The sequence below is a fragment of the Salmo salar genome, chromosome 17 (genome assembly GCF_965601325.2).
Source record: "Salmo salar chromosome 17, fSalSal1, whole genome shotgun sequence".
NCBI lineage: Eukaryota > Metazoa > Chordata > Actinopteri > Salmoniformes > Salmonidae > Salmo > Salmo salar.
The window spans coordinates 10,031,240-10,056,054 of NC_138307.1; the positions used below are offsets into that span (position 1 = coordinate 10,031,240).

At 41.9% G+C, this 24,815-nt stretch overlaps 1 protein-coding gene across 1 annotated transcript in view; it reads left to right on the forward strand.

Annotated features, from left to right (window-relative positions):
• Positions 1 to 9,773: 9,773 nt before the first annotated feature.
• Positions 9,774 to 24,815, forward strand: part of LOC106575263 (inactive dipeptidyl peptidase 10) — a 33,894-nt gene continuing 18,852 nt past the window's right edge. The window contains exons 1-4 of the mRNA XM_014151676.3: positions 9,774 to 10,033; positions 17,893 to 18,007; positions 18,290 to 18,385; positions 23,431 to 23,525. Of these exons, the coding sequence (XP_014007151.3) occupies positions 10,007 to 10,033; positions 17,893 to 18,007; positions 18,290 to 18,385; positions 23,431 to 23,525 (333 nt within the window). The 5' untranslated portion in view covers positions 9,774 to 10,006. The remainder of the gene's footprint in view (positions 10,034 to 17,892; positions 18,008 to 18,289; positions 18,386 to 23,430; positions 23,526 to 24,815) is intronic.

Below are 24,815 nucleotides of genomic sequence, written 5' to 3' on the forward strand. Positions count from 1 at the left end.
ATAATCAATCTTACTTCTACTGTATGTTTGTAAACGGAATAGAAAGGAGATTTGATGGTTGGTTGTCTTGTCCTAATGTACATTGAGGTACTGGATTCTTTCTGTGTATGTAAATAAAAATCAAGAGGCCAAGCCAGGGCTCCTCCCTGTGACACGTGCAGGCTAGATTAGTGGCGCTGATGCAATGTTTGGAATCGCACTGAAACAAATTGCACTGCATTACTGGCTGTGTTATCCTCTGGACAAATTACTCACCCGTGAAGGCGAAACAGCTCAGTGCTAGAGGTAAATCCACACCGGACAGGGGAGCGGAAATCAGCATATATCCTGTCCTGTCAAGAGTCACGGCATCTAAGAAAAAGACGCCCTGATAGGATGATTTGAATGGGGGAAATATTTCGACAACGCGTCCAAAGATGGCTGAGGAGGACTTTACAGAGGTGAAGTGTGTATGACGGATCTCAACACCCCACTGACTCCCTCTCCCACCCCCTCTTCCCCGGTATGTCAGAAGGGAGTTTAGAGAGTGGTTGCTTATGAGAAAACAGTCTTTCTACCACATAGGCTGAAGTCCCTGGAGGGATGCTGGATTAAGAGCAGGACAGAGGAGGAGGACAGGGGGAGGGGATGTGAAGAGTAAGACTCCAGGGCCTGGCTGGTATGGATCCCTGGAAGAGAGAGGGCCATGAGGAACATTGACACAGGCCCTGTGGCTGGCATGGATCCCTATGAGAGAGAGGGCCATAGGAAATATAGACAGACCCTGGGGCTTGGATGGATCCCTGGGAGAGAGAGGGCCATGAAAAATATAGACATAGACCCTGTGGCTGTAATGGTTCCCCAGGAGAAAGAGAGGTCCATGAGAAATATAGACACAGACCCTGTGGCTGTTATGGATCCCTGGAAGAGAGAGAGGGCCATGAGAATTATAGACACAGACCCTGTGGCTGGCATGTATCCCTGGGAGAGACAGGCCATGAGAATTATAGACACAGACCCTGTGGCTGGTATGTATCCCCGGGAGAGACAGGCCATGAGAATTATAGACAGACCCTGAGGGGAGAGACAGGCCATGTGAAATATAGACAGACCCTGAGGGATCTGAAGTGTGTCAGTGCTGTACTTGTTCTATCCCAGAGATAATTGTCTCCCTGCACTGACATACATAGACAGCTGTTGAACACCAATATGCCTTTATATTCTATGTAGACGTCAATGTCCAATGGGGGACCAGTATGGAAAAGAAATATGAAAATGTATGCACTCACTACTGTAAGTCGCACTGGAGAAGAGCATCTGCTAAATGACTGCAATGTAAATGTAATGTTTGAAGGGATTATCACTATGCTATTGATGTACCTTTGCCAGTTGTGTACTTCAGCTACTTTGGCCATTATGTTTGATGTTGGTTAGCCTTAATTCAGTTCCCTGTTATAATGCATCATTATGCCAACTGGCTATGGGCGAAGATTAATCATAGTGGCATGTTAATCTTCTTCCATTTTTCTCATTTGTTTCATTAGATTTCTTTAATCACCGCAGATCATCACCACATAATAGTTAACCTTTTAAATGGTCTGTATACTGATTTAAATGTTCGCTGTGCTTTAATCGTGTTTGGTGGAGGTGGGCTATTTGTTAAAATGGTCAGGGCAACCTGGGTCAAAAAACAATTGACCTGTGCATTTATTAGTGGGTAGAGAATTATTGAAACTTCCTCATATTTCTATCTGTCTGTCTATGATTTTGAGTGTAATTATCTGTATACCACTACACCTTATCATTAACCGCACGCAGTAGATTTAGTCAGGGATATAGTCGGTGTAGCTGGCGCTCCGACAATCTCCTTCTGAGTTGGTTCACTGACTATAGTGCTTATGTGAGGAAATGAGGCTATGTCCCAATTATCTCTCCTCCCTCCCGAAGTGTGCACTTCACTTCCCTTCACTGATTTGAAAGGGAAATGGCCGACACAAGAAATATGGTGGAATCTCCCACTAGCCCGTGCCTCCGGCCTCATACAAGGGTTTTCGATTTTTGGAAAGTAGTGAACGAGTGCACACTTCAGGAGAAAGGAGATATTATTGGGACGCACCCAGGGTAACTGTAGCACTGTGTGTTCAGTTTGTTGTCGAGCGCCGACTCTCTACACTGGTGTATTTGGGGTTGGTTTTCAAAGGCCTAGGCTAGCCCGTGGGCAGCACATCCCGACTCAACCATGCTCATTGTCTTCCAGTACATGTCCACTGCCTGTTTAAGTATTCAGAGGAAAGGCTCGTTGGCTAGGTCAGTCTATTGCTATAATGACAGATGACTTGATGAGGACTCTTGTCTTGTTCCTCCTCTCTAGTGTCTACCACTGGATAGGAGGCAACGTAACCTGTTTCAGAGTTCATGTTGTTCTGCAGTCCAGGTGTCTGAGAGCGTTGCTGTTTTGATCCATACTGCAGGCGTCTGTTTAATAAGTAAATGTAGTTGATGCACTCTGACACCGTGCCTCAGAGTGGAGAAGTAGGCCCACGTGTAGGGCCTAGTCTGGTTAATGCAGGATTGAGTTATGAGACGATAATCTGCGGCCGTAATTGAGATTGAGAGATCGACAGCCTCCGGCGAGATAATATTGTCTGTGCATTGTCTTCCGGAACACAGTCTTGCAGGCTCTCATTTGGGACCTGGCGGTTAGGAACTTCTGGGCTGCTTCCCAAATGGCATTCCTTATATAGTGCACTACTTTTGACCAGAAGCCTATGCAGCCCTAGTCAAAAGTAGCACACTAAATAGGGAATAGGGTGTTATTTGGAACACGTCCCTGGAGGTCGGCCATTTGAGAGTATTTCAGATGAGAATATTTGATTACTGACATCAGTGGAGCTCTGGGCCGTGAGTACCACATTGAGCATATGTCCTTTTCCTTCTACAAGAGAGGAATGAAAATTAAGATTATAGGCTGTTTGTCTCTCCACAATGATAATATGCCTTTGAAATTGCCCAACCAAAGATCAGCGTGAAGATTCTTGGCCCTTCAAAAAAAGGAGAAGAGACTAAGTGATGACACCCCTTGGGAAATAGAGTTGGATCTCGCAAGCTCTCGCTTGAGTGGTTTCCAATGACCTACAATCCTAACAGACAGAGGAGACTCCTGCCCTACCCCAGCCTCTCCCCCCACTGGGAGAGCACGCCAGGCTAAAAATACCAGGATATCACACTTAGAAAACCACCTGGAGCTGTAGACGAACGCTACTCATCAACTATCTATAAATGGTGTCGCCTACACATCAAGGTCAATTCAAATTGAGCTATCATGATCACGGTGTTTCAAATTGCCACAGCAAGATATTCATACGTGATTGTTTTGCATTGTATTCTTCGGATGTTCGCCGTGTAAATTGTCTCGATTAGTCGGGGCATGAGTAAGAAGAGAAGGGAGGAAGGCTCCCTATACATGTTCATTTAGAATAGAACAACACAATGTGGACTCTGTCCAGTCTAGAGGATATGACTGAGCTTCAACACTCTAGTGGAGGTAACACCTCTCCTTGAGTCAGAGCGAAGACCATATAAACACACGCACGCACACACACACACACACACACACACACACACACACACACACACACACACACACACACACACACACACACACACACACACACACACACACACACACACACACACACACACACACACACACACACACACACACACACACACACACACAGTCTCTGATTTCTCTGTTTAAATATTTCATGGGAGAGTGGTTTTGATTTCTCTCTCGCTTCTCCTGCTCATTCCAAATTATGTGCTTAATGTGCACCAGTCTGGTTATAGACAAGCGTCTTAAGTTATGTGTTAAATTGCCATATTTATAGACCTATCCAAGGCCTTTGATACTGTCGACCATCCCCTACTCATTCAGAGGTTGTCTGAAATGGGCCTCGACCAGGGAACTGTAAGTCAAGTTACCTCAATATAACTAAAGGTAATATGGGGTCGATTTGGGGACACGTCCTCTTTACTATTTATTTAAATAATATTGGTCTATCTGCAAAAACCAGTAAGATTCATCTGTATGCACACGAAACTGTTATGTACACTATTGCCCCTATTGCTGACAAGGCTGTGTTAGAGCTGCAATCTGATTTTGTTGCCTTGCAGAAAGATCTTGTTGATTTAAAATGTATACTTAATGCAGGAAAAACTACATTTATGTTGTTTTCTAATTCTCATAGAAATATTTCAGATAATTTACACATTTATGCATTGGATGGTTCTCTCATCAAGCAGGTTCCCGCCTATAAATAACTTGGCTTTTAGATTGACCAAAAAATGGACATTTAAAAAACACACAGATGAGCTAATTAAGAAGCTGAAGCTAAAGTAGGCTTATTTTATAGAAATAGATCATGCCTCTCCCTAAACAGCAGGAAGCAGATTGTACAGGAAACCTTCCTGCCAGCTCTTGATTATGGTGACACCATTTATCAGAATGCAGCTGCCACTACTCTAAAAGCCTTGAATACTGCGTACCATAGCGTGCTTCGCTTTATCACAAGGCGACAGGTTTAATACTCATCACTGCATCCTTTATCAGAAAGTCGTCTGGACCTCTATAAATTCCCGTAGATCAGTTTATTTCTCCCTTTTTGTTTACAAAGCTATGCTGCACAAGCGTCCAACATATCTCACTACACTAAGGTATACAAATAGGCACCAAATCCACTCACACGGTTGGTTAACTCTTGAGGTCCCTGGTGTCTCTACCAACCTAGGAAATTCAGCCTTTAGCTTTAATGCATCCCTTGTTTGGAAGAATTTACAAACCTCGTTACATCTTGAATCCCTGGTGCCAACAGGGCAGTTTAGAATGCTGAAGAGGAATGGATTCACTGAGGTCTTCGAGTGTGTTGGTTGACTGTAATAATGTACTTGTGTTGTTGAAACGTAGTGTATCTGTAACTGCTGCATGTTGTAGTTTCTTTTTTGCTGTTTTATTGAATTATCATGTTGATTTGGGAATAAATAAAAGTTAAATAATTAAACAAAAATGTCACTTATACAATATCTCCCAACTCCAAAAAAAGCCAATTAAAGAAAAATATCCCCGGGCTGTTGACTACCATTCCTCTCTCCTTTTATTTTTTAGAGAGGAGCTTGAATAATATCTAAAGGTCAAGCTCAGTCACACCCATCGCTTGCTGTTCTATCACTGATGTAACATGGCTGTTATTGTGATATTTTGATTGGTCGTATTTGTAAGCTAGAGGACTTAAACGCGGATTTGGCGGGTTGGATCACTTTCCTTATAGTGGGGTCTAGAGATGTCTTGTCACAGTAGTATTGACTCTCTCTCTCTCTCTCTCTCTCTCTCTCTCTCTCTCTCTCTCTCTCTCTCTCTCTCTCTCTCGCTCTCGCTCTCTCTCTCTGTCTGTCTGTCTCTCTCAATATTTTCTATTTCTCTCTCTCTCTCAATCTCTTCTACAGTTCCTTCGAAAAGTATTCAGACCCCTTGACTTTTTCCACATTTTGTTACGCTACAGCCTTATTCTAAAATTGTTTAAATAGTTCCCTTCCCCATCAATCTACACACAATACCCCATTATGACAAACAAAAACAGGTTTTTAGAATGATTTGCTAAATATCACATTTACATAAGTATTCAGACCCTTTACTCAGTACTTTGTTGAAGCACCTTTGGCAGCGACTACAGCCTCAAGTCTTCTTGTGTATGACGCTACAAGCTTGGCACACCTGTATTTGGGGAGTTTCTCCCATTCTTCTCTGCAGATCCTCTCAAGCTCTGTCAGGTTGGATGGGGAGCGTTGCTGTACGGCTATTTTCAGGTCTCTCCAGAGATGTTCGATCGGGTTCAAGTCCAGGCTCTGGCTGGGCCACTCAAGGATATTCAGAGACTTGTCCCGAAGCCACTCCTGCGCTGTCTTGGCTGTGTGCTTAGGGTTGTTGTCCTGTTGGAAGGTGAACCTTCACCCCAGTCTGAGGTCCTGAGCGCTCTGGAGCAGGTTTTCATCAAGGATCTCTCTGTACTTTGCTCTGTTCATCTTTACTTCCACCACAACGCTTCACTGCAGGGATGATGCCAGGTTTCCTCTAGACGTGACGCTTAGCATTCAGGCCAAAGAGTTATTTATTGGTCTCATCAGACTAAAGAATCTTGTTTCTCATGGTCTGAGAGTCTTTAGGCGCCTCTTGGCAACTCCAAGCAGGCTGTAATGTGACTTTTACTGAGGAGTGACTTCCATCTGGCCACTCTACCATAAAGGCCTTATTGGTGGAGTGCTGCAGAGATGGCTGTCCTTCTGGAAGGTTCTCCCATTTCCACAGAGGAACTATAGAGCTCTGTTAGAGTGACCATTGGGTTCTTGAACACCTCCCTGACAAAGGCCTTTCTCCCCAGATCTGTGCCTCGACGCAATCCTGTCTCGGAGCTCTACGGACACTTTCTTCGACCTCATGGCTTGGTTTTTGCTCTGACATGCACTGTCAACTGTAGGACCTTATACAGACAGTTGGATGCCTTTCCAAACAGGTTGCCAAATTGCTAAAAACCGGTTTTCGCGTTGTCATTATGGGGTATTTCGTGTAGATTGCTGAGGGCATTTTTTTTATTTAATCCATTTTAGAATAAGGCTGTAATGTAACAAAATGTGGAAAACTTAAGGGGTCTGAATACTTTCCAAAGGTACTGTATTTCTCTCTCTCTCTCTCTCTCTCTCTCTCTCTCTCTCTCTCTCTCTCTCTCTCTCTCTCTCTCTCTCTCTCTCTCTCTCAATCTCTTCTATTCTATTCTATATCTCTCTCCATCTCTTCTATGTCTATTTCTCTCTCTCTCTCTCTCTCTCTCTCTCTCTCTCTCTCTCTCAATCTCTTCTATGTCTATTTCTCTCTCTCTTTCTCTGTCTCTCAATCTCTTCCATGTCTATTTCTCTCTTTCTCTCTCTCTCTCTCTCTCCTCTCTCTCTCTCTCTCTCTCTCTCTCAATCTCTTCTATTTCTATTTCTCTCTCTCTCTCTCATTCTCTCTCTCTGGTATACACCCACACCATACCAAAAACACACCCCACACACACCTTCAACATTAACTCCATGACAACTCAGCCCTGTGTTTGTGAGCAGCAGGGAATTTGTACCAATTTGTAAATCACAATTATAATCTTGCAGGACATGGCACTCATTTGGAAGAGTAATGATGTTGTGAAGAATATGCAGGCCCGCGTATGACTCACAGTCTTTCAACAGGACTGGGGATGGATGGCTATTCTGACAGCCGCTATGTGGACCATGATTGCTTGGCAGTGCAGCAGATAAAGGAACGCTGCAATCTGCATCATTAACTCAGGCTGGAGATTTTTCAAACACCTGAAACGGCATCTTCCTGTAATCTAGAGCCATACTCATCATGCTTAATTCTATGTCCAAAATATAATATCTGGGTAAAAGATTGACAGGAATGTGAGTCTTATTTAGTACATTTAGTCATTTGCTTGCTTTTCTAAAGTCTACCAACCTTGCCAGCAGGGGTGCCACCTAAGATAGTTAGACAAGCTAGGTACTCCAACTTGATTGTTTGCCTGAAATAGCTTCTTGGTACCTAGTTATGAGGTTGGGAGATTGGGCTAGCCCCTATCTGGGCTAGCTACAGTGCCTTGCAAAGTATTCATCCCCCTTGGCGTTTTTACAATTTTGTTACATTACAACCTGTAATTTAAATTGATTTTTATTTGAATTTCATGTAATGGACATACACAAAATAGTCAAAATTGGTGAAGTGAAATGAAAAAAAGAATATCTTTCATAAAATTCTAATAAATAAAAGGCAGTAAAGTTGTGCGTGCATATGTATTCACCCCCTTTGCTATGAAGCCCCTAAATAAGATATGGTGCGACCAATTACCTTCATACATCACATAATTAGTTAAATAAAGTCCACCTGTGTGCAATCTAAGTGTCACATGATCTGTCACATGATCTCAGTATATATACACCTGTTCTGAAAGGCCCAAGAGTCTGCAACACCACTAAGCAAGGGGTACCACCAAGCAAGAGGCACAATGAAGACCAAAGAGCTCTCCAAACAGGTCAGGGACAAAGTTGTGGAGAAGTACAGATCAGGGTTGGGTTATAAGGAAATATCTGAAACTTTGAACATCCCGCGGAGCACCATTAATTCCATTATTAAAAAATTGAAAGAATATGGCACCACAACAAACCTACCAAAACTCACAGACCAGACAAGGAGGGCATTAATCAGAGAGGCAACAAAGTGACCAAAGATAACCCTGAAGGAGCTGCGAAGCTCCACAGCGGAGATTGAAGTATCTGTCCATAGGATGACTTTAAGCTGTACACTCCACAAAGCTGAGCTTTACGGAAGAGTGGCCAGAAAAAAGTCTGACACTTTTAGTGTTTGCCAAAAGGCATGCGGGAGAGTACCTTCTTCCAAACATATGGAAGAAGGTAATCTGGTCAGATGAGACTAAAATGTAGCTTTTTGGCCATCAAGGAAAGTGCTAGGTTCACCTTCCAGCAGGACAGTGACCCTAAGCATACTGCTGAAGCAACACTCGAGTGGTTTAAGGGGAAACATTTAAATGCCTTGGAATGGCCTAATCAAAGCCCAGACCTCAATCCAATTGAGAATCTGTGGTATGACTTAAAGATTGCTGTACATCAGCGGAACCCATCCAACTTGAAGGAGCTGGAGCAGTTTTGCCTTGAAGAATGGGAAAAAATCCCAGTGGCTAGATGTGCCAAGCTTATAGAGACATACCCCAAGAGACTTGCAGCTGTAATTGCTGCAAAAGATGTCTCTACAAAGTATTGACTTTGGGGGGGTGAATAGTTATGCACGCTCAAGTTTTCTGTTATTTTTGTCTTATTTCTTGTTTGTTTCACAATAAAAAATATTTTGCATCTTCAAAGTGGTAGGCATGTTGTGTAAATCAAATGATACTAACCCCCCCAAAAATCCATATTAATTCCAGGTTGTAAGGCATCAAAATAGGAAAAATGCCAAGGGGCGTGAATACTTTTGCAAGGCACTGTAAAGCCAACTTCATAAAATTAGTAGGAGCTAGTAGTACTACAGAGAAGAAACAACAACAATTTATTTTAAATAAAAGATAGAATATTTTTCTATAATACTTTTATTTTTTTACAGAAATAACCTGAGGGGCCCCATATGGGCAAGACGCCTCTGCATGAAAGGCACTGTAGGCCGCTGGTTTAAGGCTGGCAAGATTATTTGCTCAATGTCCATGTAGGTGATATCTCATTTTCCTTGTAATATTTCTGGTTAGTTAGATTTGTTTGCTTCAGTGTACGAGTGTCCATTCTCTCAAAGCATCATGATGTCGTAGTGTAGTTTGGAACTTCAGCACCATGGACAGCTCACACTGAGCGCTGTATCCTTCAAAGTGCGAGACGAATTTATTCCAACTCACACTCACACTAAACTGGATTGTGATACAAAGAAAAGACACATCACACTATTGATAGAACCCCTTGCCAGTCTAATTGTATCCAGTACTCTGAAAACTCTTGTAATGAACACGAAGTGTATCATTTCCCGCCCCCTTTGCCAAGTGTTTGTCTCTTTTATTGTCGTGAGAGCGGGGGATATTTCTACTCGTGGTCGTGGATGTTTACTTTCTTTCTCGGGATATTGCGTGCTTTCCTCTGCTTGAAAGAGATAGGGGGTATTTGATACACGGGGGGGGGGGGGTACCTTTTCTTCGATACACGGGGGGGGGGGGGGGTACCTTTTCGTCATATATGCTTCTTTGAAATGCGAGCTCCGGTAGATTTCTTGAAATCGTGATGCCCCCTGCTTGACTTGGGTTAACATTTCTGGATGGTGTTGTGCGTCAAGCCCCTCGCCATTCTCTAGGTTGATACGTAGATACACCAGCTACCCCGAAAGGTCTGTGCACACACTGCCCACATTATCGAGTCCATCCGACCGAGGAGGTCCGAAAATCAAGATTCCGCAATGACTGCTTCAAAGGAAGGAGAGGAGGTAGGATGGTACACGCTAATACTGATTTTGATTGAGGCATTGTATTTGTGTATGGATGGAGTGCTTATTTTCCAGTTGAGTCTGTGTCAACTGCGTGATGGACGCAACAGATCCGTCATCATGCAAAACAGAACTGATGCCATAGTGCAAGGGATTCGTTTTGTTGGAAAAGACCGTGAGATGTATTGATCTCTTCGGATAGGCACACTTTGACGAAATCAATCTACTCTCTTTTTATACAGATTTAGCCTACCATTCACGGTAGTTTAATTCATTGACTCCCAATGATGCGTGTTGCATTGACATCTTTCCATCGTGACCCTGGCTACTACACCATAACTGCTAGGATGAACTGTTTCATAGGTTTCTGAAGTTGCCTCATCTTATCACAGCAATAGCAATGTCCTGGACATTCGAGTTCAGCACATGCTCAAACCAATATGAACGCTGTTAAGCCAACTCCCAGAGAAGTATAGCATGCATGCATAGGAGCCATATATACTTAGTCTCATTACAGATGTGTCAACCTCAGTTAATAAACCCCATATTCAGTTATGTGCAGCTTCAATCGAACACAAGTTTAGTTGATATTCATATTAAATAGGTACATCTCATGGATTCAAGCCATTCTCCCAGGCAATTCACTTATTTCAAGGTGAGATCTTATTACCCGAAAGTGATTCCTATTAATAACAATAATAATAATAATAATAATTTGGTGGGTGCTTATATTTGTCCTATTTCACAGATGTACAAGTGTGCATTATACACATGTGTGAATAGAACACAAGTTTATTTGCATATCCGCCCTGCCTAACTCCCTCTGAGACACCCTTGGAGAGTGGGGTCGCGGCCAGGGTCCAGGGTCTGGAGCAATTAGGGTTAAGTGCCTTGTTCAAGGGCACATCGGCAGATCTTTCACCTTGTCTGCTCTGGGATTTGAACTAGTGACCTTTTGGTTACTGGCCGAACTAGAGCTGGGATGATAAACCGAGAATGATCGACACGGACCATACTGATATCATTCATTATGATAAGTAGCCTATACTAGAGAAATAGGACGTTTGAAATGAAATGCGTTTGCTAATATGGGTGATTGCCAATGGGACAGTGAATGGCTACAACCATCAAACCAATAGTAATAGTTTAAAGGATGCTGCATAATGATGTTATAAATGTAACCTATTTATCATTACCACACAAATTAGCAATAATTGTTTATTGCAATATGGATTTTTGTCCAAATCGCCCAGCTCTAGGCCCAACGCTCTAACCGCTAGGCTAACTGCTGCTCCCTATTATTGTAGTTGTCTGAGCAGGAAGTGCTATTGAGTAGAGGGAGATTTCTTAATATGTGTGTGTGTGTGTGTGTGTGTGTGTCCGACCAACCCCGCCATGTGGTATCTCCAGCTCTCTGGGATCCATGAAGATGTTAAACTTCAACTACAGGGACAAAGGAAATTATTTAGCTCATTGCACATTTTGGAACTGACTATTGTCAGTTTTGTATACAAATGTAGGCACGCTGTTTAAAATGTTTAGCAGCGAACTGACAAACGCTTTCCTCATGATAACCGAAGAGATACCAAAGACCCCCCAAATGGTTCAATGTCAGGGAATCTCTGAGATCTCTTACATAACTGACAAAGTATGTTTGTTGTACAAATCCTTTCATTAGCCGAACACATTGCGACGAGTAGAGTTCCTCAGCCAACCCTTGCTGTTTCATCTAGATTTTTTTAAATGTTATGTTAAACCACTGGACTGCAGTTCTTACCGGCCTTATTCTCTGGTTTTCATTAATAATTCCAGCTTTAAAACATATTTTTAGGTGGTTTCAGGAGAGTCTGGCCAGCACCCTGCTTGGGCTTTATCTGGCTTTGATAAGTAGAAGGATAGCTCCGATACGTGTTTAACAAATACTCGGGGACTTTTAAAGCCCAGTGCTGTGCAGTGACTGCTCAGGCAGCTGGTGAGTACAGCGGAAATCCTATTGACAGACATGTAGTCTCAGTAGGAAGGAACATTATTTATTCTAAATCTTCTCTGGATTAGGAGCAGAATAAAAATCTGGCCCTTTGTGTGTGTGTGATCTCTCTGTGTGTGTGTGTGTGTGTGTGTGTGTGTGTGTGTGTGTGTGTGTGTGTGTGTGTGTGTGTGTGTGTGTGTGTGTGTGTGTGTGTGTGTGTGTGTGTGTGTGTGTGTGTGTGTGTGTGTGTGTGTGTGTGACATGCTCACCCTTCCCCTCACTCTACACCAACCTTGTTTGTGTGAATACTCTTGACATTGATAGGACCGCCCTCGTAAGTGTGTGGCCTAGATGCACATTTTAACTGAGGCACATGAGAATGCCCCCCCCCCCCCCCCCCCCCATTGACTGGATGTCATCCAAAAGGGCAAGTGTGGTAGCCTATTTTCAAATCAAATAAATGTTTTATTTGTCACATGCTTCGTAAACAACAGGTGTAGACTAACAGCGAAATGCTTGCTTATGGGTCCTTTTTCAACAATGCAGAGTTAAGATAATGATACAAAATGTAATGAAAAATGTACATAGTGATACGAGGAATAAATACGCAGTGAATAATGAATAACAATACCAGGTACAAGGAACATGGGAGTACCAGTACCGAGTCGATGTGCAGGGGTACAAGGTAATTGAGGAAGCTATTAGTGCTGGTAATTGTCAGGGACCTCACGATACGATAGGATCACGATACTTAGGTGCCCATACGATATGTATTGCGATTCTATATATTACAAATCAATATTTAGATTTTATTGCCATTTGATGTTCCAAACGTATTGCTCACCATATGTCTGCTGCGGCGAGACAAGACGGCCACGAGAAAACAAGTGTTGATCAGTCATGGAAATAAAAGTGCTGAAAACAAATTGGCTCCCAATTTAAAAAGAAGATGGAGAATAAGCTCTGAAGGAAAAATACTGGAGTTTTGGTGCTGGTACAGCAAAAATAATACTCAGATTTTGTCAAAACGACACGATATGTAAAAAAAATATAGATCCTGATATGTAACTGTATATTTTTTTCCCCCCATCACTCATATCTATGTTCAGTTAGGTAAGAGTAAAGTGACTAGGCAACAGGATAATGCAGATAATACAGGATAATGCAGATAATAGACAGTAGCAGCAGCAACATATGGTGAGTGTGAATGTGTGTGTGTGATCGTGGGTGTGTGGTGTCAGTATGCACATGTGCGTGTGCTATGTGTGTGTATGTGTGGGTTGGGATGTCAGTGTAAGTATGTGTGAGTGTGTGGGGAGTGTCCAGTGTGTGTGCATAGAGTCAAAAAGGGTCAATGCAGGTAGTCTAGGTAGCCATTTGTTTGATCAGTCTTATGGCTTGGGGAGTAGAAGCTGTTCAGTGTCCTGTTGGTTACAGACTTGTTTCACTGGTACCGCTTGCTATGCGGTAGCAGAGAGAACAGTCTACTGCTTGAGTGGCTGGAGTCTTTTGAAAGGGGTCCTGGATGACAGGGAGCTCGGCCCCTGTGATGTACTGGGCTGTACTCACTACCCTCTGTAGCGCCTTGCGATCTTGTGGCTTGCATTTGCCGTACCAAGCGGTAATGCAGCCAGTCAAGATGCTCTCAATGGTGAAGCTGTAAAACTTCTTAAAGATTTGAGGGCCGATGGCAAATCTTTTCAGCCTCTTGAGGGGAAAGAGCTGACGTGCCCTCTTCACAACTGTGTTGGTGGGTGTGGACCACGCTAATTCCTTAGTGATGTGGACACTGATGAACTTGAAGCTGTCGACCCGCTCCATTACAGCCCCGTTGATGTGAATAGGGGGCGTGCTCGCCCCTCCGTTTCCTGTAGTTTACGATCAGCTCCTTTGTCTTGCTGACATTGAGAGAGAGGTTGTTGTCCTTGCACCACACTGCCAGGTCTCTGACTTCCCTATAGGCTGCCTATTTTGCACTCACATCATGGTCCTCTTTTCAATGGCCTGAATAGAATGAACTAGAGGGAGAGAGTGAGACATTACTAGTCTATACCTGTCTACAGCTCCGCTCTGATGTATGGCGAGGCTGGCTAGCTGAATGTACTGCCAACAGATCGAAATAATGAAACCATTACAACAGCTCACCTCTAAATAATTCAAAATTCACTGAAAGCTGCCCAGTAGGGAGTTATGGGTATGTAGTGTATACGGCCCAAGGGTAACTCCACATGCCTGTTCGATTCAATACATTCATGACAGGTTAGACTGAGTTAAGGCTGAGTAGGGGGCCTTGAGATATCAAACCCATCTATTTTCTTGGCACGTATCTATAAATATTATATTCATATTAGCTCTGGTCCTGGGTGTGAGTGTGTTTTCCTTCACAGACTCAGCATTAGCAAGCCCCACTAACATCATGGACGAGAGCTTTACATGAATATCTGTTAGGAATTGGGACTCATAAAAGGGGTCATTAGGGGCCAGACAGTGACAGGTGGCCCTGTGGTCACAAACAAGAAGAGTCTGACAGCAGAGTGGAGAGCTAGGGAGATGTGTTCTGTAAGGACTTGGCAAGGCCTCACTCTCCCTAATTGCACTTGTTTGTAGTGGCTGGCACATAGTCAGGAAGTTAATGAGACTCAGTGACTGGGAGCATACTCACTGCTCTCCTAAATCCCAGTGCCTTGAGAAGATGTTCTGTCAAAAATCACTATTCTACTGGATGATGTGTGCAAACATGGTTTTGTATTCAGTAGATTTCTCACGTCAAGCACAGAATTAGATAGGACTGTATACTGTATACAGTTGAAGTCAGAAGTTTGCATACACTTAGGTCGGAGTCATTAAAACTCATTTTTCAACCACTCCACAAATATCTTGTTAACAAACTATAGTTTTGGCAAGTCGGTTAGGACATCTACTTTGTGCATGACACAAGTAATTTTTCCAACAATTGTTTAAAGACAGATTATTTCACTTATAATTCACTGTATCACAATTCCAGTGGGTCAGAAGTGTACATACACTAAGTTGACTGTGCCTTTAAACAGCTTGGAAAATTCCAGAAAATTATGTCATGGCTTTAGAAGATGTCATGGCTTCATTTGAGTCAATTGGAGGTGTACCTGTGGATGTATTTCAAGGCCTACCTTCAAACTCAGTGCCTCTTTGCTTGACATCATGGGAAAATGAAAAGAAATCAGCCAAGACCTCAGGAAAAAAATTGTAGACCTCCACAAGTCTGGTTCGTCCTTGGGAGCAATTTTCAAACGCCTGAAGGTACCACGTTCATCTGTACAAACAATAGTATGCAAGTATAAACACCATGGGACCACGCAGCCGTCATACCGCTCTGTCTCCTAGAGATGAACGTACTTTGGTGCGAAAAGTGCAAATCAATCCCAGAACAACAGCAAAGGGCCTTGTGAAGATGCTGGAGGAAACAGGTACAAAAGTATCTATATCCACAGTAAAACGAGTCCTATATCGACATAACCTGAAAGGCCGCTCAGCAAGGAAGAAGCCACTGCTCCAAAACCGCCATAAAAAGCCAGACTACGGTTTGCAACTGCACATTGGGCCAAAGATTGTACTTTTTGGAGAAATGTCCACTGGTCTGATGAAACAAATTTAGAACTGTTTGGCCATAATGACCATCGTTATGTTTGGAGGAAAAAGGGGAAGGCTTACAAGCCAAAGAACACCATCCCGACCGTGAAGCATGGGGGTGGTAGCATCATGTTGTGGGGGTGGTTTGCTGCAGGAGGGACTGGTGCACTTCACAAAATAGATGGCATCATGAAGCAGGAAAATTATGAAGAAAATGAATTATGAAGAAGGAAAATTTTACATTAGTCTGGATGTAAAAACTTGGTCGCAAATGGGTCTTCCAAATGGACAATGACCCCAAGTATACTTCCAAAGTTGTGGCAAAATGGCTTAAGGACAACAAAGTCAAGGTATTGGAGTGCCCATCACAAAGCCCTGACCTCAATCCTATATAAAATGTGTGGACAGAACTGAAAAAGCGTGTGCGAGCAAGGAGGCCTACAAACCTGACTCAGTTACACCAGCTCTGTCAGGAGGAATGGGCCAAAATTCACCTAACTTATTGGGGGAAGCTTGTGGAAGGCTACCTGAAACGTTTGACCCAAGTTAAACAATTTAAAGGCAATTCTACCAAATACTAATTGAGCGTATGTAAACTTCTGACCCCCTGGGAATGTGATGAAAGAAATAAAAGCTGAAATAAATCATTCTCTCTACTATTATTCTGACATTTCACATTCTTAAAATAAAGTGGTGATCCTAACTGACCTAATACAGGGATTTTTTACTCGGATTAAATGTCAGGAATTGTGAAAAACTGAGTTGAAATGTATTTGGCTAAGGTGTATGTAAACTTCCGACTTCAACTGTATCTACAGGTGTACTTTCTAGCCTGGATCCAAACTGAATTGATCTATTTACATTTTGTGAAGTGAAGCAGAACAATTCACATTAAATCCAGGCTAGTAAGTTTCTTCTCCTGGTGAAAACAATGTTCTCCTTAACTGGTTTCTTGGGAGATCACAGTAGGCTCTCCACAGTAGGCTAGACGAACAAGTTCAGACTCGCAGAGCCATGACTCATGCTTCTAAGTGCTAATCAAAAGATGAATGTAACGCCACAGTTGGCAGGAACATGACCTCGTTAGTTTGTTTGTCTGCCCAGCAGTGTCTCACATGACAGGTGTTACTGACGGTGTTGATTACCTTGCGCTGTCTGTTTTGCATCCTTTGTTGTCTATTTGCATTGTTCTGATGAATGGTCTTGTTTCCAAAATGTAACAGGTTGGAAACATGATTGGCCGGATGTTGCCGTCCAAAATATTTTCTTTATTGAATTGTTATAACCTACTCATGACAAACTAGCAAATGATGAAAAAACACCTACAGTATGAGCGCATTTATCAAAAATCTGTTTGGTTTTACAGTTGTTATAGATATGACATTAACTGGGCATAGGTTACAGGCTATGAACTAACCATATAAATCCGGTGTGCTTTTCCAGTTGTAATTCTGTATTCTTAACCAAATCAATGCAAACAACCGTGTACAGTTGTAATTCTACATGCTTACCAACATTAGATTCAATTGACATCATTTATTTATGTGTAGACTATAGACATACCAAAAATAGATGCAACAAGCCGTGACAAAACTCTATGACTCAGTGGCTATGACTCAGTGTTTTTAGAGGAGAAATGAAAGGGACATTTGAAGGTTTCAGGGAGTATTCTCTCTGGAGGTAGCTTCTTGAGAGCAATCAATAGTTTGTGTTTCCACCACTCTCTGCCCACTCTCTGCCCTCCCTACTTCCTTTTCTACTGCGAAAGGAAGGCTAGGTGGTCTACTGTAACACTCATCTATACACCTCTCAGCTCTAATCATGTCAGCTCTGGTCAGTCCAAAAAAATTGCTAGACATACACCTATTCACTTTGACATATTCAGAATGATCATTGTGAAAGGGTGGACACCTACTGCTTTGAGACAATGACATGTCCATAGACAGCAGTGTGATCCCATTTAATTAAACCATAAACTTGCAGTGACTGACTGGTACTGTAATTATATTAGGGATTATATTGTAGGAAGTTGTGGGGTTGGTTCCCATTGCTGACACCAAAAGTGGACTCCACTCTATTACAATTTAGAATTATAATCTTGCAATACTGTTTTATTGACAATCCACAAGTGCATATGAACACCGTATTTCCTCATTCCATAGGAGCCTCTATGTTTCATAGGAGCCTCTACTACTGAACATATTTATGTCTGGTAGTAATCATTACAGTACATTATTTAGTTGAAGAGGGTTCTCAGTTTGCTTCGTGTGTTTTTTTCCAGGACTTTGTGCAAGTAAGCCCTGAATCAAGGAACTACAAGGGAATAGCCATCTCCCTGCTGGTCATAGTGGCAGTTTGCTCCCTCATCACCATGTCTGTCTTTGTTCTCACACCAGGTACTGTACCCACCAGGGGACCAAGAGACCTCATGGAGTTTATTTGTAGGGTCATAGTTACTGTACGCCTGTATTCTAACTAACAAAATATAAGAACCAGAATTTTTCCTGGTCAGGTTATGTCAGAGCCCTGAGTTTTTCAAAACAGTTTTATGATCAGTGTAATATTGACTGTTGTTATGTGTGTATGAATATCAATTATTTTCCTGTGTGATTTTATCCTTATCAGGCTGTAATATCTGTATTTTGATAACTGGCCTAACACTGATATCCTATTTGCAGTGGAACTTCCTGGTGTGGCTAACTCCAGACTTACTGTGCTAGACCTGTTTAAACCAGAGTTCTCCGTGCACAATCCTGAGGCCAGGTGGATAAGTGGTAAGTACTTTCAGGATAACCGTCTAACATTCCTGTTCTAATGAAGCCTTTAGACTGATCCCTATACTCTCAATCTGATTGAGTCTCACATGAAAAGGTTGGATTTCATTAAAAAGCATCCCCAAAAGCAACAGATTATAAGCCCTCAGCAGTGCCACAAAGGGTTTGCCCAGGAGGCTACTATTATAAGAGAAAGGGTGTGGCCAGGAGGCTACTATTATAAGAGAAAGGGTGTGGCCAGGAGGCTATTATTATAAGAGAAAGGGTCTGCCCAGGAGGCTACTATTATAAGAGAAAGGGTGTGGCCAGGAAGCTACTATTATAAGAGAAAGGGTGTGGCCAGGAAGCTACTATTATAAGAGAAAGGGTCTGCCCAGGAGGCTACTATTATAAGAGAAAGGGTGTGGCCAGGAGGCTACTATTATAAGAGAAAGGGTCTGCCCAGGAGGCTACTATTATAAGAGAAAGGGTCTGCCCAGGAGGCTACTATTATAAGAGAAAGGGTGTGGCCAGGCCTGGCTAGTTTTTGAAAGCTATTAGGCTACAGTCTATCTGATAGTTGGATGAGGGTGACAGAGATTCTATTCTCTTGACATGATCCTAGAATCCAAAGTACTCTTCATAAAGAAACGATTAAATCATAGATTTTTGTTTGTTTGTTGTTATACATTTTAAACTTTGTTTCATTCACAAGCAGAGCATTCTGAACCTCTCAACTCAAGCATGGGAGTATTCCTGCAAGCTTTCATCTCATCTTGAGCTATAATGACAGCTGAGAGTTTAGCATGGCATGGGAGCAACACCTCCTGACCAGTCTCAGTAAAACAGATGGCCTCCCAGTCATAACCCTATTCTGGCCGGTTTGCCAAAACAGGGTTGACTCTATCTCAAGCCATCACTGGGAGCCCCTCTGGGATATACTCTCAGGTCAAATCTCCCAGCCCCATATCCAGAACAACACCCCTTTCTCCAAAACCTTGCAGGTTTCATAATAGTGTGAGAGAACCGTTTGGGGTGGCAGCGCTGGTGTCTGTTCTGTTGTCTGAGCTGGTGTGGTTGTTCTTCGCTCCTCTTGGCCACAGCGAGCGGAATCTCCTCCAGCCTGCGTATGAAATTGAGGCCTGGTAGCCTGCGGAGAGCTTTTCCATCCAAGGGTAGCAAATACAAATGACTTTTTCAGTCGCCTGTTGATTCTCATTATGGAGATTGGAGTGTGATGCCTTCTCGCACACTGTGTTGACCTGATGGACTGCATTAACTCTTATGGGCCTCCCGTCGTTTTTCGCAACGCCTTCCATGATGGATCAAGCCATATCGTCCGCCCCCTCCTCCGCTCATGCTGACGTTTCTCCTTTTGTAGGACACAGTGATAAAACGTTGCTATCCCACCCCCCCATAAAACACTGTGAGAAATATAATGACCAGTGATTTCATCACCACCTCTCTCATGTTAGCTGACATTACGTTATAGTGGTAAATATTGATGAGATTAGTGCCAAGCTATCAGGTGGTGTGACAGACAGACAGACAGACAGACAGACAGACAGACAGACAGACAGACAGACAGACAGACAGACAGACAGACAGACAGACAGACAGACAGACAGACAGACAGACAGACAGACAGACAGACAGACAGACAGACAGACAGACAGACAGACAGACAGACAGAGACAGACAGACAGTGATGCAATGGTGAAAGGCAGTTGTCTGCCATGGCACAGCTGCAGAGACAGTTCCTGCTAGGACCTCATTACATTTGGGGGATTATCTTGGTGAGTGCTCCCTGTCTGTCTGCCTGCTGCTAGCGTGCTATGCTGCAACACTATCAGACTGTTCCTAAGTAGACACAGCCCCTTAGAAAAGCTGCTCAGGTTTAGACTATTACCATTAGAAAACTAGTGTTCACAATCGCATACATGTTAACTGAATTTTTTTTTTTTTTATCAGCACTAACAGTGTATCACGTTGTCGGTTCTAGTTCATAATTATTTAGTTTTTTTTAACACAAGTACCAAAAAGTATCAATTAGTGTTAATTTCACATGCCGTAAATAATGTTGTAATTGTAAACGTACTCTTGCTGATCATGATATTTAGTCTGGCCCTTGTTATTTTCTAGTGCATACACTACATGAAATTCCAAACAGCCTGCATCCCAACAATTCATTTATTTATTCATATCATACAATTAACTTGTGTAACCACGGAAACTATATACCTATTTTATCGATTTCCTGAATATATTGTACGTGGTGTATATTATTCTCAACAGTATGGGGAAGGATAAAGAACTGTTTGTTCTGGGCAGTGGGATGTACTGCATATGTGGCTTATCTAAATGAGAAGTAACCCTTCATTTTCACACAACATATTAGTCAGAACACGTGTTTTAATCAGGGAAGACGACACGATGTCCATACATATAGAATATGAAGTGGTTGTCCATACATATAGAATGTGAAGTGGTTGTCCATACATATAGAATATGAAGTGGTTGTCCATACATATAGAATATGAAGTGGTTGTCCATACATATAGAATGTGAAGTGGTTGTCCATACATATAGAATGTGAAGTGGTTGTCCATACATATAGAATATGAAGTGGTTGTCCATACATATAGAATATGAAGTGGTTGTCCATACATATAGAATATGAAGTGGTTGTCCATACATATAGAATATGAAGTGGTTGTCCATACATATAGAATGTGAAGTGGTTGTCCATACATATAGAATATGAAGTGGTTGTCCATACCTATAGAATATGAAGTGGTTGTCCATACATATAGAATATGAAGTGGTTGTCCATACATATAGAATGTGAAGTGGTTGTCCATACATATAGAATATGAAGTGGTTGTCCATACATATAGAATATGAAGTGGTTGTCCATACATATAGAATATGAAGTGGTTGTCCATACATATAGAATATGAAGTGGTTGTCCATACATATAGAATGTGAAGTGGTTGTCCATACATATAGAATATGAAGTGGTTGTCCATACATATAGAATATGAAGTGGTTGTCCATACATATAGAATATGAAGTGGTTGTCCATACATATAGAATGTGAAGTGGTTGTCCATACATATAGAATATGAAGTGGTTGTCCATACATATAGAATGTGAAGTGGTTGTCCATACATATAGAATATGAAGTGGTTGTCCATACATATAGAATGTGAAGTGGTTGTCCATACATATAGAATATGAAGTGTGTATTATAGGTATACCCTGGGGGATGTCATGAGTGATTCAACACAGTATTAACTTCATCACCACAGTCCATACCCGATTAGCTGGTCCATACACATGTCCAGCATGATCATGACTACCAACATATGTGATTCCATAACCTCTGACATGTCTCTGTAATAATTCATCATTCATGTTCACCTCTGTATTCGTATATATTTTCATGTCCATGTTTTGGTGACTGATACAGTATTTCTATTAATCATGGATACCGTAGTAGTATCTCAAATTGGAAGACGTATTTTTAGCAGACGCTTTTATCCAAAGTGCATACATTTTCTCATGGGTGGCCCCAGCAGGAATCTAACGAATAGTTCTGATGTTGCTAGTGCCATTCTCTTGTCAACTGAGCCACACAGGACCACAACACTAATTTGACCTGATTATGGTCTACATAGATAGTGGTTGAATGTCATGTGAGGAAGGCTATTTAAATATTATAATTGCCTAGCCTTGTGGACGTAGGAGGAATTTTCATTAACTGAATAAAAATATATTTCGAATGACGTCACCGAGGCAGAGACAGCAGTGGCTAAGCGAACGGGCCATTTAAAGGTTATAGTGTCACATGAGCTCCAGCTAGATAATGTGACTCACCACATAGGCTACAGGCTTTGAACTGGGCTTGTTGGTTGTCTTATTCCTAGTTCTCCTGAAATCAAAGTATTGCTAAATGGTCTATAGTTGGCCAGGGTTTCTCAAACTCGGTCCTGGGGCCCTCCCTGGGCGCACATTTACGTTTTTGCACTAGCACTACACAGCTGATTCAAATAGCCAACTCATCATGAAGCTTTGATTACTTGAATCAGCTGTGTAGTGCTAGGGCAAAAACCAAAATGTGCGCCCAGGGAGGGCCCCAGGACCGAGTTTGAGAAACCCTTTTCACACTACTGAGCCAGTCACGCTGTACTGCACCGGCCTGGTTACACATCCACCACAGTTGCTGGAATATCATCATAGTTTACCTGTATTATCACGTCAAAAGTACGAGTTGAGGTGTCATTCAAATATTCCAGTTACGTTGGACCAGTGAAGCATGTAACTTCCTACTCCTCTCCATCAACCTCACAATGGATCACTTAGGCATGTATATCCTCCAAGTTTTAGGAACAATCTGAGGAACTGCTCCTCCAAAATAATTCATGCTTTGGCATTTTTTTGTAAGGTGTTTCGTGTGAAATCACAAAGGTGTATTTACAAGCAGTAAGCTAACGTTCTAAAGTTGCAACGTCCTAGTCATTTGGCACATTTGGGCATTCCTAGGTGGCTTTGTAGATTTGTATAACATTTTCCATTGTTATTTTTTTATTTATTTGAGGAATTCCGTTCTATAATATATAACATAATATAATGCTGACCAACCGTTTTACACTCGTTCTGCATTATTTAGCATACCAGTTACGTAGCTGCATTTAAGATCACATTTTTACTCAGAGCAACTGCCCAAGGCCAACAACTGTGAATTGGGAGCCATCTTCCTAAAGATAGATAGTGAGATTTGTAATGCAGAACAAAAGGAAGCCATTGCAATAATGTGGCTGGCTGGCTGGTTAACTGCAGGTCAAAAAGGTTTTGCTCAGTAGAAATGATGAGAGATGAGAGGCACTCTTAGAAATGAACTGCTGGAAAGTGAAATGCCTTCTCCCTCTCTCTCTTTGAGGTATGAAATTGATATTGATAAGTGGTTATACAATGTCAGAATGTGTAGGCTTATTTTTTTCATCTTATCTAAAATGTGGTTATCAAGGAACATTTTACAACATTTTTCTTGTGTCATTTTACAGATTCAGAGGTTTTGTACAGGAACCGAGACGGCCACGTCATGAAGTTCAACTTTGCTTTAAACGAAACAGAAATGATCCTGAGAAATAGCACGTTTGTAAGTAGCTTGCCACCTATGGGTCCCCCTCTCTAACCTCAATTGACCGATCAGCATTCATAACACAGTACTATATTGACCCATCAGCATTCATAACACAGTACCATATTGACCCATCAACATTCATAACACAGTACCATATTGACCCATCAGCATTCATAACACAGTACCATATTGACCCATCAGCATTCATAACACAGTACCAGATTGACCCATCAGCATTCATAACACAGTACCATATTGACCCATCAACATTCATAACACAGTACCATATTAATCCATCAGCATTCATAACACAGTACCATATTGACCCATCAGCATTCATAACACAGTACCAGATTGACCCATCAGCATTCATAACACAGTACCATATTGATCCATCAGCATTCATAACACAGTACCATATTGACCCATCAGCATTCATAACACAGTACCATATTGATCCATCAGCATTCATAACACAGTACCATATTGATCCATCAGCATTCATAACACAGTACCATATTGATCCATCAGCATTCATAACACAGTACCATATTGATCCATCAACATTCATAACACAGTACGATATTACATACACATATCAAAGCTGAGCACATTGTCATTATTTGCCTCCTGTAGCATTGTGATAAATCAATTTAAATATTGAAAAAGTGTGGGCTACAGAGAGGCACTGGAAAGTTCCAGGGGATAAAGGATGAGGGGACGTGGGGTTGTAAGACATTGCGGAGGGAACGTAGGTCTGAGCAGGTGTGATGTCATTTATGTTTGATGAAATGTGTGTCTGTCTGTTTATTGTCTTTTGTTTATGTATGGTTGTTATTGTTTGAGAAAAAAATGATATAATCGTAGATTTAAAAAAAAAAGACCCATCTGACAGGTCATGTTTTATGTGTTGCATAAGGCTAAGCTGCTTTTGACTGTCATTGGCAGGCTTGCTTTTTGCCATTTAATAATCTAACTGGCGGAAAGCAGGGCACCATTAATCCCTGATTAATGTTTAGACATGCTAGCTACAATTCTGGGTAGAAAGGTCATATGCCTGTGATTGTAATAGTACGGTGGCCCCAAGCTGTGGATTGGTTTACCATCATCTGAATTATTTCTTAGATCTACGGTGCATTCGGTAATTATTCAGACCCCTTCCCTTTTTCCACATTTTGTTACATTATAGCCTTATTCTAAAATTGATTAAATACTTTCCCCCCAATAAATCTACACACAATGCCCCATAATGACAAAGCAAAAATCAATTTTTTGGGGGGGAAATGTATTAAAAATAAAAAACAG